At 40.1% G+C, this 16,677-nt stretch overlaps 1 protein-coding gene across 1 annotated transcript in view; it reads right to left on the bottom strand.

The window, feature by feature from the left end:
- The window catches only part of prg4b (proteoglycan 4b), an 81,190-nt gene that overhangs the window by 1,382 nt on the left and 63,131 nt on the right, over nt 1-16,677 (bottom strand). The window contains exons 6-12 of the mRNA XM_041207806.1: nt 11,268-11,382; nt 8,498-8,587; nt 8,120-8,206; nt 6,151-6,290; nt 1,956-2,112; nt 1,538-1,681; nt 78-203 (exon numbers count right to left, since the gene is read on the bottom strand). Of these exons, the coding sequence (XP_041063740.1) occupies nt 78-203; nt 1,538-1,681; nt 1,956-2,112; nt 6,151-6,290; nt 8,120-8,206; nt 8,498-8,587; nt 11,268-11,382 (859 nt within the window). The remainder of the gene's footprint in view (nt 1-77; nt 204-1,537; nt 1,682-1,955; nt 2,113-6,150; nt 6,291-8,119; nt 8,207-8,497; nt 8,588-11,267; nt 11,383-16,677) is intronic.

The following is a 16,677-nucleotide window of genomic DNA, read 5'->3' as shown; positions in this document are numbered from 1 at the left end:
AATCCATCTGATTTCCTTTTTTTTTTAATACCCTGTTAACTATGACATCCTCAAATATAAATCAAGCTGAAACTTACCACCAGAAAGAACATAATATTCATATCTTTCAGCACGTTCAAGATTTGGAATTGAAATGGCAGAAGTGACTCTTACAGGAAATCCATGCCAATTTTTTCTGACTGACATTGCTGAAGAAAGTTGCCCTGGAAGAAAATTAATCAAGAATAAAGCCCAAATTAAAATCATGAAAAATAACTATTTGATCTAACCAATCAGGCGAACCAATTTTAGCTCAAAACGTTACTATGTAGGTAAAAAGTGGTTAATATAACTTCATTTTTCAGTACCTTATACCTCAGTTAAGGGGCTAATTGGTTTGGTAGTCTGCAACTGTGGAGTTCTTTTCCCCTCACTTTGTCTCTTTCCCACCCCACACCAAACATTCTGCAAGTGGGATTAGAAATTTGCTCGAGTTACTGTGTACTTAATTATAATTATTGTACTGTCTGCAGGTCTTAAAGAAGTAGCTTCTGACCAGAGTTCGTATCTGCAATGAGCACAGCCAGCTGGTAGTATCCTTAGCAATGACACTAGAGGAAATGTTCAATAGGCCTTGATACCTTAAATCTGCACCTGGAATTTATGACCAACTGCAGAAATTACAGTTACACAAAATAAGATATCTTTCAATAACTCATTTAAACAAAAAGGTGAGCCTCGTTTCTTTTATGGCAGATTTGTGTTGCGTTAGTTTAGTTCATTTTGAGCATGGTCAACATTCTGAATGTAGCATTATTTGCACATTCTATGCCAAATGTTTGTGGCATCTGTACTGATGAATGAATGACTGTCATGGAGTTGCTGTCAGAGGGGACACTATATCTTGATAAGTTATTTCTGCCCTGCAGAATAGTATCCTTTTCCTGTATAAAAGAAACTGAAATGAAAATCTCAAAGTTAACTCGGAGGTGGATCGCTGACATCATGTGATCACACTCCAGATTTGCTCTTTAATTGCTCTTCACTGAATAAATCAATATACCCTCAAAAGAAGCATCAGTTTTTGACATCGTATACAATCATAATTACCAAACCACTTTGCAAAGCCCTTATCCAGTTACTACATAAATCGAGTAGGAAAGTTGACTATTTTCAGGTGCTTTCTGCAAAATTGTCCCAGTATGTGGAAATTGCATCTGATCTCATTTTGTCATTGTGTGACTTAATGGTCTTGATACCTTAATGGTCTATTAAGGATGGGTTCAGAACGAGTTTTAATTTTGTCATTAGAAAAATTAATTTACAATGTTAAATGAATAAAAAATGGTTACTGATTCTCAATATTCCTTGAACACGCCTGGCCAATGGGTGGGTTGTGGGGGGGAGGTGGGGGGGTGGCAAGGTGAGGGGAATCAACTGAAAGATTACAATGTTGAGAAAGTTGATGATAAACAAGTTCCACAGATTGCTATTGCAAGATAAGACTACAAAAATTACCTGTTTAGCCACAGAATCTACTAAGATAATAAAATTGTACCTGTCTTCAGTGATTTAATAGTCTTTGTTATAACCAGTGTTTGGCGTTTGAAGCGTTGCCTTAATACCCGGTAAGTGTAGGTACCAGTGCGTAGTGCACAATTTGTGGGGGATCTTTGATAAACATATTTCTGGTAACGTCCACCTGGAATAACAATGTACCCTTGGTTACTGAAGAAACTTGCATGGTTGGATATCCATTCTACTTAGCCACAATCATGAGATGTTTCTATTTTCTGAACTGTTCTATTGCATGAAAATAGTACACTTGCAGAGATAAGTATATCTACATAGTCAATAGTTGAATATATTAGATATTTTGTAGTAAGGAGTTCATTGTTTATCATTTTGTTGATTACACTTTATAGATTAAAATTGACCACTCATCAAGTGGGAACCTGAATAGAAAAGGAAATAACCATTTTTGAAGAAGTACACAGTTTCGGGTCTATTTTTGTATGCAGCTACTGAAAGAGCTGTCCTTATTTTCCCATTCAATCCAGCAAAGCCGATTGCTATTGATTGAGGGTAACCTCTGTCCATGACCCCATTCTGAAATCGCCAATACTGTTCACCCTGCAATTAAAACAAGAATCGTAAATGTGAATGCTGTTCTTGAAGTAATTTAAATTTGCAATGCAACATGTAAATTAGCATGTTAACCAGGATGGAAATGTAAAATCAAATACAAATACACAACTTTTCATTTTCCTAACCTTTCAGGTTCATTATAAATTCATTCTATACATTTGGATGACCTGGAAAAGAGAGCTCCTTAACTGTTCACTGTCTGGTGTTTATAATTAAATTTGAGAATACTGGCACTGTGTTTAAATCCATTGAGAAAGACTCCGAAAAGGATGAACTATCCGTGGCTAGCTAAAGAAGTTAAGGATAGTATATTGAAAGAAAAGGTGTACTGCACTGTGAATATTAGTGGTAGGCCAGAAGATTAGGAAAATTTTAGAAACCAGCAAAGGGTAACTTGGAGAAATTAGAATGAGAGTAAGCCATTAAGAAATATAAAACAGACAGGAAGGGAGTGCAAGTAAGGGGATGCACAGACAGGAGATTATGCCTGAGTGGTGTAGACAGTGTGAAGTCTGGAATTTGGTAGATGTGGGAATTTGGTGCAGAGGGGGTAAAGAGGTGCTCCTTTTTCTACCTTTTCAGCCTCCAGTAGCTGGAAACATCAATCTTTGTCTCCAAACTAGGAGAGTGTAACTTTCTATTAACTTAGCTGTGTAAATTATAACTAATTGATTAAGAAAAAGAAATAGAAGCAGGAGTAGACCATATGGCCTGCGAGCCTGCTCTGCCGTTCAAAACGATTCCCTGAGACACTGAAAATCTGTCTCAGCTTTAAAAGTATTCAACAATGGAGCATACACAACCGTCTGGGATAGAGAATTCCAAAGATTCACAACCCTTCGGGTGAAGTAATTTCTCCTCAGCTCAGTCCTAAATAATCATCCCCTTATCCTGAGACTGTCTCTGTGTTTTAGATTTCCCGGTCAGTCGAAACAATCTCAACTTCTATGCCAATCAAAGTTAGACAGACACGCTTGGGATGGTGATATACTATGATTGCAGCATGTGGCAATCTGTGGAATAAACTGCAATCCCAGACAACCACATCTAAAGTCTATGTATGCAGCTTAGACTTGAAGCACAGGAATTAACAAAAACAAAAATAGCTTGAAAAACTCAGCAGGTCTGACAGCATCTGCGGAGAGGAATACAGTTAACATTTTGAGTCCGTATGACTTTTTAGAACTAAAATATAGAAATAAGGTGAAATATAAGCTGGGTGAGTGGGGGTGGGACAGGTAGAGCTGGATAGAGGGCCAGTGATAAGTGAAGGCAAAGAAGAGATTGCCAAAGATGTCATAGACAAAAGGACAAAGGGGTGTTGATGGTGGTGATATTGGCTAAAGGATGTGCTAATGATGACATTAAGGGTAGAAAGCAGGACGAGCAAGTGACAGCCCTAGTGGGGGTGGGGTGGGGGGAAGTGATCGAAATAGGCTAAAAGGTAGAGATAAAATAATGGATGGAAATATATTTAAAAATAATGGAAATAGGGGGGAAAAGAAAAATATATATTAAAGAAATAAAAATATATAAATTATTGGAATAGGAGGGATCGGAAAGGGGGTGGGGATGGAGGAGAGAGTTCATGATCTGAATTTATTGAATTCAGTATTAAGTCCGGAAGACTGTAAAGTGCCTAGTCGGAAGATGAGGTGCTGTTCCTCCAGTTTGCGTTGAGCTTCACTGGAACATTGCATCAGGCCAAGGACGGGCATGAGAGCAGGGTGGTGTGTTGAAATGGCAAGCGACGGGGAGGTCTGCAAAGCGGTCACCCAGTCTGCGTTTGGCCTCTCCGATGTAGAGAAGACCGCATTGGGAGCAGCGAATGCAGTAGACTAAATTGAGGGAAGTGCTAGTGAAGTGGGCCCTTGGACGGTGAGGAGGGGGGAAGTAAAGGGGCAGGTGTTGTACCTTCTGCTTTTCTAATTGGGGAGAGAATTCAGAAATCTGGAGTGCAAAGGGACTTGGGAGTCCTAGTCCAGGATTCTCTTAAGGTTAACTTGCAGGTTGAGTCAGTAGTTAGGAAGGCAAATGCAATATTGGCATTTATTTCTTAAGGACTAGAATATAAAAGCAGAGATGTGCTGCTGAGGCTTTATAAGGCTCTGGTCAGACCACATTTAGAATATTGTGAGCAATTTTGGGCCCCATATCTCTGGAAGGATGTTTTGGCCCTGGAGAGGGTCCAGGGGAGGTTCACGAGAATGATCCCAGGAATGAAAGGCTTAACATATGAGGAACGTTTGGGGACTCTGGGTCTATACTTGATGGAGTTTAGAAGGATGAGGGGGGATCTGATTGAAACTTACAGAATACTGAAAGGCCTGGATAAAGTGGACGTGGGGAAGATGTTTCCATTAGTAGGAGAGACTAGGACCTGAGGGCACAGCCTCAGAATAAAGGGAAGACCTTTTAGAAGAGATTAGGAGAAACTTCATTAGCCAGAGAGTGGTGAATCTATGGAATTCAATGCTACAGAAGGCTGTGGAGGCCAGGTCATTGAGTGTATTTAAGACTGAGATGGATAGGTTCTTGAATGGTAAGGGGATCAAAGGTTACGGGGAGAAGGTGGGAGAATGGGGTTGAGAAACTTATCAGCCATGATTGAATGGCGGAGCAGACTTGATAGGCCGAATGGCCTAATTTCTGCTCCTATGTCTTACGGTCATGGGAAGGTGCTGTGGGAGGGGGTTGAGGTGTAGGGGGTGATGGAGGAGTGGACCAGGGTGTCCTGGAGGGAATTAACAAGTCTTGTTACAATTGTACAGGGCTTTGGTGCGACCACATCTGTAATTCTCTGTGCAGTTTTGGTCTCCATATTTAAGGAAGGATATGCTTGCATTGGAGGTGGTATAGTGAAGTTTCACTTGATTGGGATGAGGGGATCCGAGGCTAAGTAAATTGGGTCTGTGTTCTCTGGCATTCAGCAGAATGAGTCGATCTGATGGAAACATACTGAAAGAGCTTGATAGGGATTGTTTCTTCTGAAGAGATATCGGATGCATTGGTTGTAATCTTCCAAAGTTTCTTAGATTCTGGAAATGACCCAGTGAATTAGAAAACTGAAAATGGAACACCCCTATTCAAGAAAGGAAGGAGGCAGAAAAAATAGACCAATTAGCCTAAATTCTCATCTTGGGCAAAATGTTGGAATCCATTATTAAGGAAACAGTTGCAAACCATATGAGCATGAACATATGAATTAGGAGCAGGAGTAGGCCATTCATTTCCTTGAGCCTGCTTTGCCTTTGGATAGATTGTGGCTGATCTGATTTGTCACCCTTGTGGCTTCAACTCCACTTTTCTGCCTACCCCTGATACCCTTTGACTCCCTTATTAGTCAAGAATATATATGCCTGTGCCTTAAAGATATTCAATGGCCCTGCCTCTACTCTCTGGGGAAGAGTGCCATAGACTCATGACCCTCAATTTTTCATCATCTCTGTCTTAAATGGGAGACCCTGTATTCTTAAACTGTTCCCTAGTTTGTCTTTCCTATATTCTAGTTTGGTGCTGTGTAAATCAGATTTTCATAAGTGTTGTGAATGGCATTTTTACAACTAGTTGTGTAAACCAGATTCCATCAAGCAGTTGGTCATCAGCCTTAAATAACCTGATCTGAAATGTATTACCTGAAGGAGCGGTGGAAGCAGATAAATAGTAACCAAAAGATAATTGTTTAATACCTGAAAAGGAAATGTTTGCAGAGCTATGGAGAAAGGGGGATTTGAACTAATCAGATTTTTCTTTCAAAGAGCCAGCACAATGGCCCAAATGGTCTGTACTATATGATTCTATGAACCTTGATTTAAAACAGTAGCAGGAAGATGGTGGGAAGTCTGTTTGAGGATTTGGAACCCAATTTAAGAGTATAATGGCCAAGGAAGCGTTATGGTCAGAACCATTCTGTTACAGTACTCAATTCCATTAAATTCAACATTATTTTGATATCAAATCGGTCCCTTCAACAAATGAGCAATGGAGAAGAGGAAATCTAAGTAAATTTCAGAAACTTTTTACCTTAAAGAAAAATGTTTTCCCATTACAGTTGCACCTTGTGAAGACTGTATCTATGGGAGATGGAATTCCCCACACATCAGAAATCCTACCAGTGTTTCCTAATGCTTGTCTTTTCTGGTCCATCGTCCAAAACAAATGACCTACAAACATCATAATTCATTAGAAAAGGTGTAGTGCCAGAGAACTGGAAGATAATGTAAATCCTATATTTAAGATGGGGGAAAGAATGTGCCCAGGAAGTAATACACACCAGTTGGCTTAACATCTATGAGGGAAAACAATGGTATCTGAGCTAAAGGAGAGAATAAAATAACTTTTAGAAAACATAAGTTTGGCAAATGAATAGCCAACATGGATTTCAAAAGGGAAAGTCTTGTGTGACCAACCTTACTGATTTTTTTTTGAGGAGTTAACAGTCGACAATGGTACTGTAGTGGATGTAACTTATCTGAATTTTCTAAATCCCCTTAAGATGCCGCAGATTAGACTGAAGCTCAGAGAAAACGGAGTCGGGGACAATTGACAAAATAGACTTTTTTCTGGGATATTGGCATTGCTGGCAAGGCTAGTATTTATTGTCCATCTCTAATTACCCTTTGACAAGATATTGGTGAGCTGTCTTGAACCACTGCAGTGCTGTTAGAGAATTGCAGGATTTTGATCCAGCCACAGTAAAGGACTGGTGATATGCTTTCAAGTCAGGATGTTATGTGGCTTGGAGGAGAACTTGAAGGTAATGTTCCCACTGCACTGTCGAGAGGTTGAGTTTGGAAGGTTTTGTTGAAGGAGACTTGGAAAGTTACTGCAGTTCATCTTGTGGATGGTGTACAGTGCCACAGTGCATTAGTGGTGGAGGGACTGAGTGTTTATGATGATGCATGGGGTGCTAATCAAATGGTCTGTTTTGTCCTCCATGGTGTCAAGCTTCGAGTGTGGTTGGAGTCATGCTCATCCTGACTTTTGCCTTGTAGATGGTGGACAGACTTTGAGGAGATATTAGATGAGTTATTTGCCCATCCTCTGACCTCTTATAGCCACAATATTTATATGTCTGGTCCAGATCAGTTTCTGATCAATGGTAACCTCCAGAAAGTTGATGGTGGGGGTATTCAGTGATGGCAATGGCATTGAATGTCAAGGGGAGATAGGTTGATTCTTGTCGGAAATAGTCATTTCTCAGCATTTGTGTGTCACCAATGCTATTTGCTACTTAGCAGTCCAAGCCTGAATGTTGTCCTGTCTTCCTGCACATAGAAACTGATCGCTTCAGTGTCTGAGGAGATGCAAATGGTGCTGAAACTTTTGTACTAAGGGAATCAATGGACATGGGGATAATACATGAAGGTGTAACTGAGGTCGAAGATCAGCCTTGATTTTATTGAATGGCGGAACAAGCCTGAGGAACCGAATGTCCTACACTCATTTCTTGTATTCTTCTGTTTAATTAAGTGCCATTTTCAGTACAATGTTCTTGCCAAGTGCCACTTGAAATATGGGAAGTATTTAAAATCGTATCATGTTGGAACAAACAATTTGTGCATATATTCTTATGATGGGAGGAGTACAGCAAGGCAGCATTCGTTCATTTATCCCTTGTTGCTTGAACAACAGTAAAAATCAACCTTAGGATATGGGACTGGGGTCACATGTAGCCAGACCAGATAGGGATCACTTCAGTGAGGGACATTAGTGAATCATTTAGGTAATCTAGCTCAGTTACATAACCAGTTATGATGGGATTTGAATTCATTATCTTAAAATTGTTAATTCTGTTATACCATTGGATGACTAAACCTATCTATATTGCAAGAAAAAACTGCAAATGCATATTTAAAATTAAAGCATAAAAAATTAGAAATACACTGTCTTGTCAGAATCCGAAGAGATGTTCTATGCTTATGGTGTAGACCCTTTGTCAGAACTGCATTTTATTAAAAATTATATCAATGAAAAACTTCAAACAACTTACCTCTAAAAATGTACGTAGTTCCATTTTGTAGAGTTGTCATAGCATCTGAAGGCCTCGTATTGCATAAATTGGGATCATTAAGATGGCCTAAAATAGGAATTATTTTATTGAGTCTCAAATTTTAAAAGTTAAAGAAATTATCCACACATTTCATTGATATACAAAACATTGTATTCAAAGCCCAATTGTATAAACCCCAGAATCTCATGCCTTTTCGCGGCTTTTCCTATCTCTACTCCCATTGCTTAAGATCTTTCTCTCCTGCATTCCTACATTTCTCAGTTCCTTCTCTTAATGAGTTTGCTGCTTAGCAAATACCAGTTTTCCCCAAACTGTCTTGCTTCACATTTTTCTGCACTGACTGTACCTGCAACTTACCTACTTCCGTAACTACTTCCTCGTAGTTTCCTCTGCCTCCTAATTTCGTATCAGCAGGAAACTTCAAAGGTGTTTTTCTAGTGCCAGTGTCTGAATAATTCATACAAATGGAAAACAAAAGGGTTCCCAGCCCTATCACACCCTTGAGCTCCAAAAATGTACCATATTAGGCCTACCCATCTTTAACCAGTTTACTATGTGCTTTAAAACCATGCGCTTGGAGTTTTATGTCATTTTTTTCCCACTTTCTGTAAAGACACAGCATTCACTACTTTTCTATCTACACTGTGGATATCTTTGAAAAATTCAGTTGTTAATCAAGTAACTCATGCCTTTAAAATTTCTCTGAAGATTGGTCATATGGACTCCACGTTAACTGTTTCTCTCTCCATGGATGCTGCCAGACCTGGGCTTTTCCACCATTTTGTTTTTATTTCAGATTTTCAGCATCTGCAATATTTTGCCTTTAAGATTCACGCTGACTGTCCCTGATTAGCGCCTTCTTTTTCAAGTGTTCATTAATTTCTTCTAGAATGTGAGCTTTTATTCACAACCAAGGTCAAAATTTAAACAGAAACAGAAATACCTGGAAAAACTCAGCTGGTCTGGCAGCATCAGCGGAGAAGTGTACAGTTGATGTTTCGAGTCCTCATGACCCTTCAACAGAACTGAATTTAACAAAATTTATTGACCTACGACTTATCCTTTTGCCTGCCATGAACAAATGTGCGTAATACTACCTCCTTCCAGTTTTTCACAATTACAATTTCCAAAGATTTTTTGGAAAATTTAAGTATTAAATTCTCTTATCTCGTCTTCCAAATCACCTTAGTTTTCAGGGCTTGGCAACTTTCCTATTTTCATTCCCATTAACTTTCATTTGTAACTCTTAAAACAAATCTTTATCTTTAGTACTGGCTCTTTTATGTCCTTACTAACCACTGTCACTATTTTTAAAAAGAATTGTTGGCAAGCGTGTGACACTAGCCACCTTTCCCATTTCAGCATGTCATAAGAATTTGGTATGGACCACCTTGAACTGCTGGAGAGGTCCCTAAACCACATATCATGGGAGTGGATTCACATATGGGCCAGGGCAGGTGGGGTAGCATATTCCTTTCCATGAAGTATATAATGAGCTGACTGTTGCTACAAATAGAAAATCCATTTTAAGGTTACTTATCTGGCACTAATCCACAAAAATTAGATTTATTGAATTAATTTTCATGACTTGCATTGGAACAATTTGAAATCAAGATGTGTTACTGCTCCATATAATAAAATCATAGAACCGTTACAGCACCATTTGGCCCATTTTGTCTGTGCTGGCTCTCTGTAAAAGCATTTCACTGCCTTTTCCCCATAGCCTGGCAAATAATTTCTCTTTGAGTAAGTGTCCAATTCTCTCTTGAAAACCATGGTTGAATCTCACTCTTGGGCAGTGCGTTCCAGATCCTCTCCTCATTACTACCAAAATGAATCACTTAAAACTTCCCTGCATTAAATTTCACCTGCTATTTGTCTACCCATTCCATCTGCCTATCTGTTCTCCTCACAGTTCACAATACCTGAGTTTTGTCATCCACAAATTTTTGAAATTGTGCCCTTTACAACCAAGACTAGGTAATTAATATATATTAGGAAAAGCATGTGTCTGAACACTGACATATCATAACCATGAGTGAGAGAGGTGCGATAAGCATCACTACCATTCTTTCACTTTTAAGCACAAAACAACATTTTTCATCTTTATCATGTTTAAATAACACTAATATGCAATTAATAAACTAATGTATGGAAAGCAATTTACCTGTAAGCACAATCTGCATTAGATTACTTTTTAACTGATGTGTGTTATGACTCACTGGGGATAGCATGCTGCAATATCAAACCCCACTGCTCCCTGAGCCGTGACAAATGTGAAAAAGTTTGATCTAATTGTTTAATTTAGGTTAACAGAATACGAGCACCAGGTTTGTAAACTTAAGTAAATAACTGTTTATTGAACAAATTATCTTTAACCAGTGACAAAAGAAATATGAACTAATTTCTAATTCTATAACCTAAACCCTACCCCTTCTTAAATCCCTATACGCCCATGTACAAGACACACAAAAACATGGATTTTAAGAGTGGGATAAAACAGTTCAATAGCACCAATTCTGGAGTACAGGATTAGATGGGATGATTTTGATCGATGTCTTCAAAGTTCCTTTCAGTTCTTTGCTGATGACACGAGGTGGTCTTCCAGCACCTTCAGTATTTAGTTCACTGGTTGCGCACTTGCCTTTTAATGTCTCGAATGGTGATTTTTCCCTTTTCTTCTTGTCAGGGGTTTTCAGGGAGAGAGCAGGTTATAGAGATGATGAGTAAAATCCAGCTAGCTGCTATTGTAGAATTATTGGAACTTTACACACAGGAGAGAGAGGTTTTAGGTCTTTTCCCTTCAGGCTAGGAGCTATTCTGCCGCACTGTTCTCTCTCAAACCTTGGTCACCTGGTCAGGAGCCAATTAAAACATTGCCAGACAGACCATTCCCCATTAGACCAGACTCCTTGGCACCATCTTGTCTTTCTTGGCACACTCTGTTCCAGGACAGCAACATTGTATATATCCCTGTCTCTGTTCCAGTAGACATGTTCATCAAACTGCAGCTATTGTAATTTTAGTCCACGGTCCAACAGAAATAAAAAAAAACATGTTCTTTACAGGTGCAACATGAATTTTCTCAATGCAAATTGGACCACAACTAGTAAATTGTGTGTCCTACCTTCATATGATGGAATTTTCATCATTGTTTGACCTCTGAGCGCTGCTGATGGTAATGTAACATTAGTTACCAAATTGTCATCACTGTCTTGGGGTATGTGGTTTGGAGTGGTCACCTATAAAATGAAAGACATTTTACCGCCTGGAGGAGTGAGCTTTAATATATGTACCACAGTGGATAGTTTATCTCATTATCTTTACTAAAATGGATGATCTTTTGTTGAGACAAAAGATCCTGTAGGACAGGGTGCCTAACGCTTTGGAGCAATGACATAGTAATAACGAATGATGTTTTTGAGCCAGGCAGAATAATAGTGTTGGCATACTTAGCAATACTATTGGTGCCTTTTTAAGAGCTGATTCAGGCTTGTCAGTTACCTCCAGGTGGTGATCCCTGCCAGTAACCTCCTTTACCACTCCTAATAGAGTCTCAGATGGATGAAGTGAGCACTCTTTATGAAAGGCACATTTTTCCTGTTGTGAGAAACAGCTGATCCAGTGTTGGGAATAAAACTCTTCAAAACTCACTAGGCTGTTATCTGCTGTCATTACTAGCAGTGTTGTTTTCCTCCAGTTGGGACTTGCAGTGTCTTAGATCCCTGAAGTAGGTTCTGACTGGAGATGGAGGGGCGTGTCAGCCTAGTGCACTCCTGCTGGGAGAGCCAGCAGCATTGTCTGTTTTATTCCTCACTGGGAAATCAGTTGCAAACATTTTCATTACTAGCATTTGCCTTACTCCTTTGTGGCATTGTGCTGGGAACAGGAGCAATCGGATCTGAGTTTGAATAATTCTTTTAATGAGCTATTCAGACAATATGTAACTGGAAAGTGGTCTGAATTTGGCCTCCTAGATGGACACCCTGCTTGCAAGGTAATATTGAGATAGCCTGTGCATCTCAGTAGAAATAAATTACTAATCACAGAATGCAGAAGAGGCCTTTCGGCCCATCGAGTCTGCAGCAACACGTGAGAAAGGTATTGTTGGAGATCGCAATAATTGAACATCAGAATATAACACAAGAAATAGGAGCAAGAGTAGACCATACAGCACCTTAAGCCTGCTCTCATTCATTACAATCCTGGTTGATGGTTCTGTCTCAACTCCACTTTACCCATGAGAGACCACAAATCTATCTCAGCCTCGAATAGACTCGGTATGGAGCATCTGGGTTGAGAATTCCAATGATTCACAATCCTCTGAGTGAAGAAGTTTCTCCTCATCTCAGTCCTAAATGCTTGACTCCCTTATCCTGAGACTGTGCCCTCATGTTTTAGATTCCCCAACCAGGGAAAACAACCTCTCAGTAACTACCCTGTCAAACTCCTTCAGAATCTTGTATGCATCAATGAGATTATCTCCCATTCTTCTAAACCTCAGACAGTATAAATCCAATTTACTCAGCTTCTCATCAGAGGACAACCCCCTCATCCCAGGAACCAATCAAGTGAACCTTTTCTGCACTACCTGCGATACAGATATATCCTTCCTTAAATATGGAGACCAAACTGCGCACACTACTCCAAGTGTTTTCTTACCAAAGCCCTGTGTAATTGTAACATGACTTCCTTATTTCTGTACTCCAATTTTCTTGCAATAAATGCCAACATGTTATTTGCTTTCCTAATTGCTTGCTTTATCTGCATACGAAATTTGGGCCAGATTTTCATATTGGAGACAGGCATCAGTATATGGGACTGTTCCTGCTATTGCGATCAAATCTCTGTTTTGAGACTTCTGGTAGGTGGGCTCTTTCAGGGGTCCAGGCCTTAACTGAACTCAAGACTGATTTGTTGCCTCCAGTGTCAAGGCTGAGGCAGAAAAGTAAGTGGGCCAAGTCCAGAGTGAAAAGGTTAAAAAGCCTCCTTCATTCCCAAACAACCTCGGCCAGTGCTCCCACTGCACTCAGTGGGTCATCTATATGCAGTTGAACCTTTTGATCACTTTAACCCCCCCCACCCCCTTTCCCATTAACCATTTACAAACAGAACTTACAAGCCCTTTTATAACAGTTGGAAGCCATTGAATAGCTTATGAAACTCCCCACTCAAAGCACGTGTGAAATTATTTAGATGGTTGGATTGCAGCCAAGAGCCCATAAAATTCCCCAAACAAACTTCAGAATTACTCTCTCAGCAATATCTCGACTGAATGCATAAAAGCAATGACCATAGGATATAGAAGCAAAAGTAGGCCATTCAGCCCATTGAGTCTGCTCTGTCATTCAATGAGATAATGGCTGATCTGATAATCCTCAACTCCACTTTCCTGCCTTTACCCCACAACCTTTGGTTCCCTTACTGGTTAAAAATCTGTCTATCTCAACCTTGAATATACTTAATGACCCACCTCTGCAGCCCTCTGATGTAAAGAATTCCACAGATTGACTACCTTCTGAGAGAAGAAATTGCTCCTCATCTCTGTTTTAAATGGGCACCCCCTTATTCTGAGATTATGTCCTCTGGTCCTAGATTCTCCCACAAGGGGAAACAACCTCTCAACATCTACCCTGTCAAACCGCTAAGAAATTTTTATGTTTAAATAAGTTGTCTCCCATTCTTCTAAAAGCCAATGAGTACATGCCCAACAAACTCTACCTCTTCTCATAAGAAAATCCCTCTATTTCCAGAATCAACTTAGTGAACCTCTCTTGACTGCCTGCAATACCAGTATATCTTTCCTTCGATAAGGGGACCAAAACTGTTCACCAAAATTGGTCTAACTATTGCCTTGTACATCTTTAGCAAGACTTGCCTATTTTTATACTCCATTCCCTTTGAAGTAAAGGCCAACATTCCATTTGCCTTAACTATTACCTGCTGAACTTGTATGCTAGCTTTTGGGATTCATATATGAGGACCCCCAAGTCCATCTATGCTGCAGCTTTCTTCAGTCTTTCTCTATTTGAATAGTATTCAGTTTCTCTAGTCTTCCTGCCAAAGTGCAGAACCTCTCACTTTCCCGCATTATATTCCATCTGCCACATTTTTACCCACTCACTTAACCTGTCTATATCCCTCTGTAGACTCTTTGTGTCATCCTCACCACTTGCCTTCCCACCTACTTTTGTGTCATCTGCAAACTTGGCGATAGTACATTCATTTCCCTCATCCAAGTCATTAATATATATTGTAAATAATTGTGGCCCCAGTAGTGATCCCTGTGGCAATCCACTAGTTACAGGTTGCTATCCTGAAAATGTTCCCCCATCCCAACTCTGTCATCTATTAGTTAACTAGTCCTCTATCCACAGTAATAGACTACCCCCACCACCATGGGCTCTTATTAAGGTACGACACATAAGGATACTTATCAAACGCCTTTTGGAAATCCAAATATATATCTACTGGTTCCCCGTTATCTATTCTGCTTGTTACCACCTCAAAGAATTCCACTAAATTTGCCAGGCATGTTTTTCCCTTTCATGGAGTCATGCTGACTCTGCTTGATTATATTCTGTATTTCTAAATGCTCTGCTAATACATCCTTTATAATAGACCACAGGACAACATCGTAGGAGTTCCTCAGGGTAGTGTCCTCGACCCAATTACCTTCAGCTGCTTCAATGACCTTCCTTCCATCATAAGGTCAGAAGTGGGGATGTTCGCAGATGATTGCACAATGTTCACTATTTGCGATTCCTGAGATACTGAAGCAGTCCATGTTGAAATGCAGCAAGACCTGGACAGTATCCAGGCTTGGGCTGACAAGTAGCAAGTAACATTTGCGCCACACAAAGCCCATCCCACCAGAACAGCTCCTTTCTACCCCAGTACTGATGCCAGTGCCCCTTGAACCTTTCCCAATAGGAAAAGATTAAACATTTACATATTATCATACAAGGCTGACCTTCCCACAGTGTGAAATGTACTCTACCTTTTTTATCCGTTAGGTAAACTTTTTTAAACTCACCTGAAAACTTGCCTGTATTTACAATGTTGATCGTTTACTTGAGAACTTGCCATTTGGCAGAAGTAACAATCTGACAAACTCATTGTTTAAGGGGTTGTTACACTTTCCAATCACTGCACCATCATGAGTCACCTTATGCTCACGCTACAACATTTCATAAACACAAGGGCCTTCCAGGGCCACCTTAGACAGCACACTCTAAACTCTCAACCGCTACCATCTAGAAGGACAAGGGCAGCAGAAACATGGGAACATCAACACCTGGAAGTTCCCCTCCAAGCCACTCACCACGCTGACTTGGAAATATATCACCGTTCCTTCACTGATGCTGAGTCAAAATCCTGGAACTCCCTCCCTAACAGCACTGGGAGTAGCTACACCACATGGACTGCAGCATTCGAGAAGGCCGCTCAACACCTCAAGGGCAATTGGAGATGGGCAATAAAATGCTGCCCCAACCAGTGATGCCCACATCCCGTGAATTAATAAAAAAAAACCTGTGAAAGTTGCAAAACCATTTTACTTACCTTTTAACTTGCCTCCAGTTCATGGTTTATGCCGTCGTGCAGCTGGTAAAACCCAACAGCTGCTAGGTCTCGACATTTCCGTGAAAATTAAAAAACTTACCTGGGGCAGGCTCTCAGCGAGCCTGCAGCACTGTCAATTGCTGCCTCCTTAGCAGTGGGCAGGTTCCAGGATCTGTTCCCTTTCTTGCCCTTGTAAAAATGGCTTAGGGTGGAAATGAAAGTGGGAATTCAATTTTTTTCCCTGTCCTGCCTCCTCTTGGTTCTGATTTGTACCATGAAAATCTAGCCTCTTTTGCAAGTATGCCCAAACCCCTCTGAACATCAACATTTACAAGTTTCATGCCTTTTAAAAAATATTCTTTTTCTATTCTTACTAGCAAAGTGAATAACCTCACACTTCCCTGTATCGTACTCCATCTGCCACCTTAAGCCCATTCAACTTAACCTGTCTACATATCTTCGCAGCTTTTTTGTATCCTCCTCACAACTTATATTGTCATGTAGCTTTGTATCAGCAAGCTTAGATAAATTCATTCCTCCCCTTGTATCAGTCATAACATAGCTTGTAAACAGCTGAGGTCCCTGCACTGATCCTTATGGCACAAAAACAGAAAATGCTGGAAAAACTCAGCAGGTCTAACAGCATTTGTGGAGAGAAAAAAAAATGTTTCAAGTCCTTATGATTCTTCTTCAGTCCTTATGACTTTTTCTCCACAGATGCTGTTAGACCTGATGAGTTTTTCTAGCATTTCCTGTTTTTGTTTCAGATTTCCAGCATCCGCAGTATTTTGCTTTTATCTGATCCTTATGGCACTTCACTAGTTAAGTCAACCACCTTGACAATGCCCTGTTTACTCCTGGTCTCTGCTTCCTTTCTATTGACCAACCCTATCCATGCTAATATATTGCACTACCCCCACTCCATGAGATCATATCTTATGTGTTCACATTTTCTGTGGCACCTTTTCAAATGC

The sequence above is a fragment of the Carcharodon carcharias genome, chromosome 16 (genome assembly GCF_017639515.1).
Source record: "Carcharodon carcharias isolate sCarCar2 chromosome 16, sCarCar2.pri, whole genome shotgun sequence".
In the NCBI taxonomy this organism is placed as follows: domain Eukaryota; kingdom Metazoa; phylum Chordata; class Chondrichthyes; order Lamniformes; family Lamnidae; genus Carcharodon; species Carcharodon carcharias.
The sequence above is the reverse complement of the archived record's forward strand: the minus strand, read 5'-3'. Positions and strand labels throughout refer to the sequence as shown.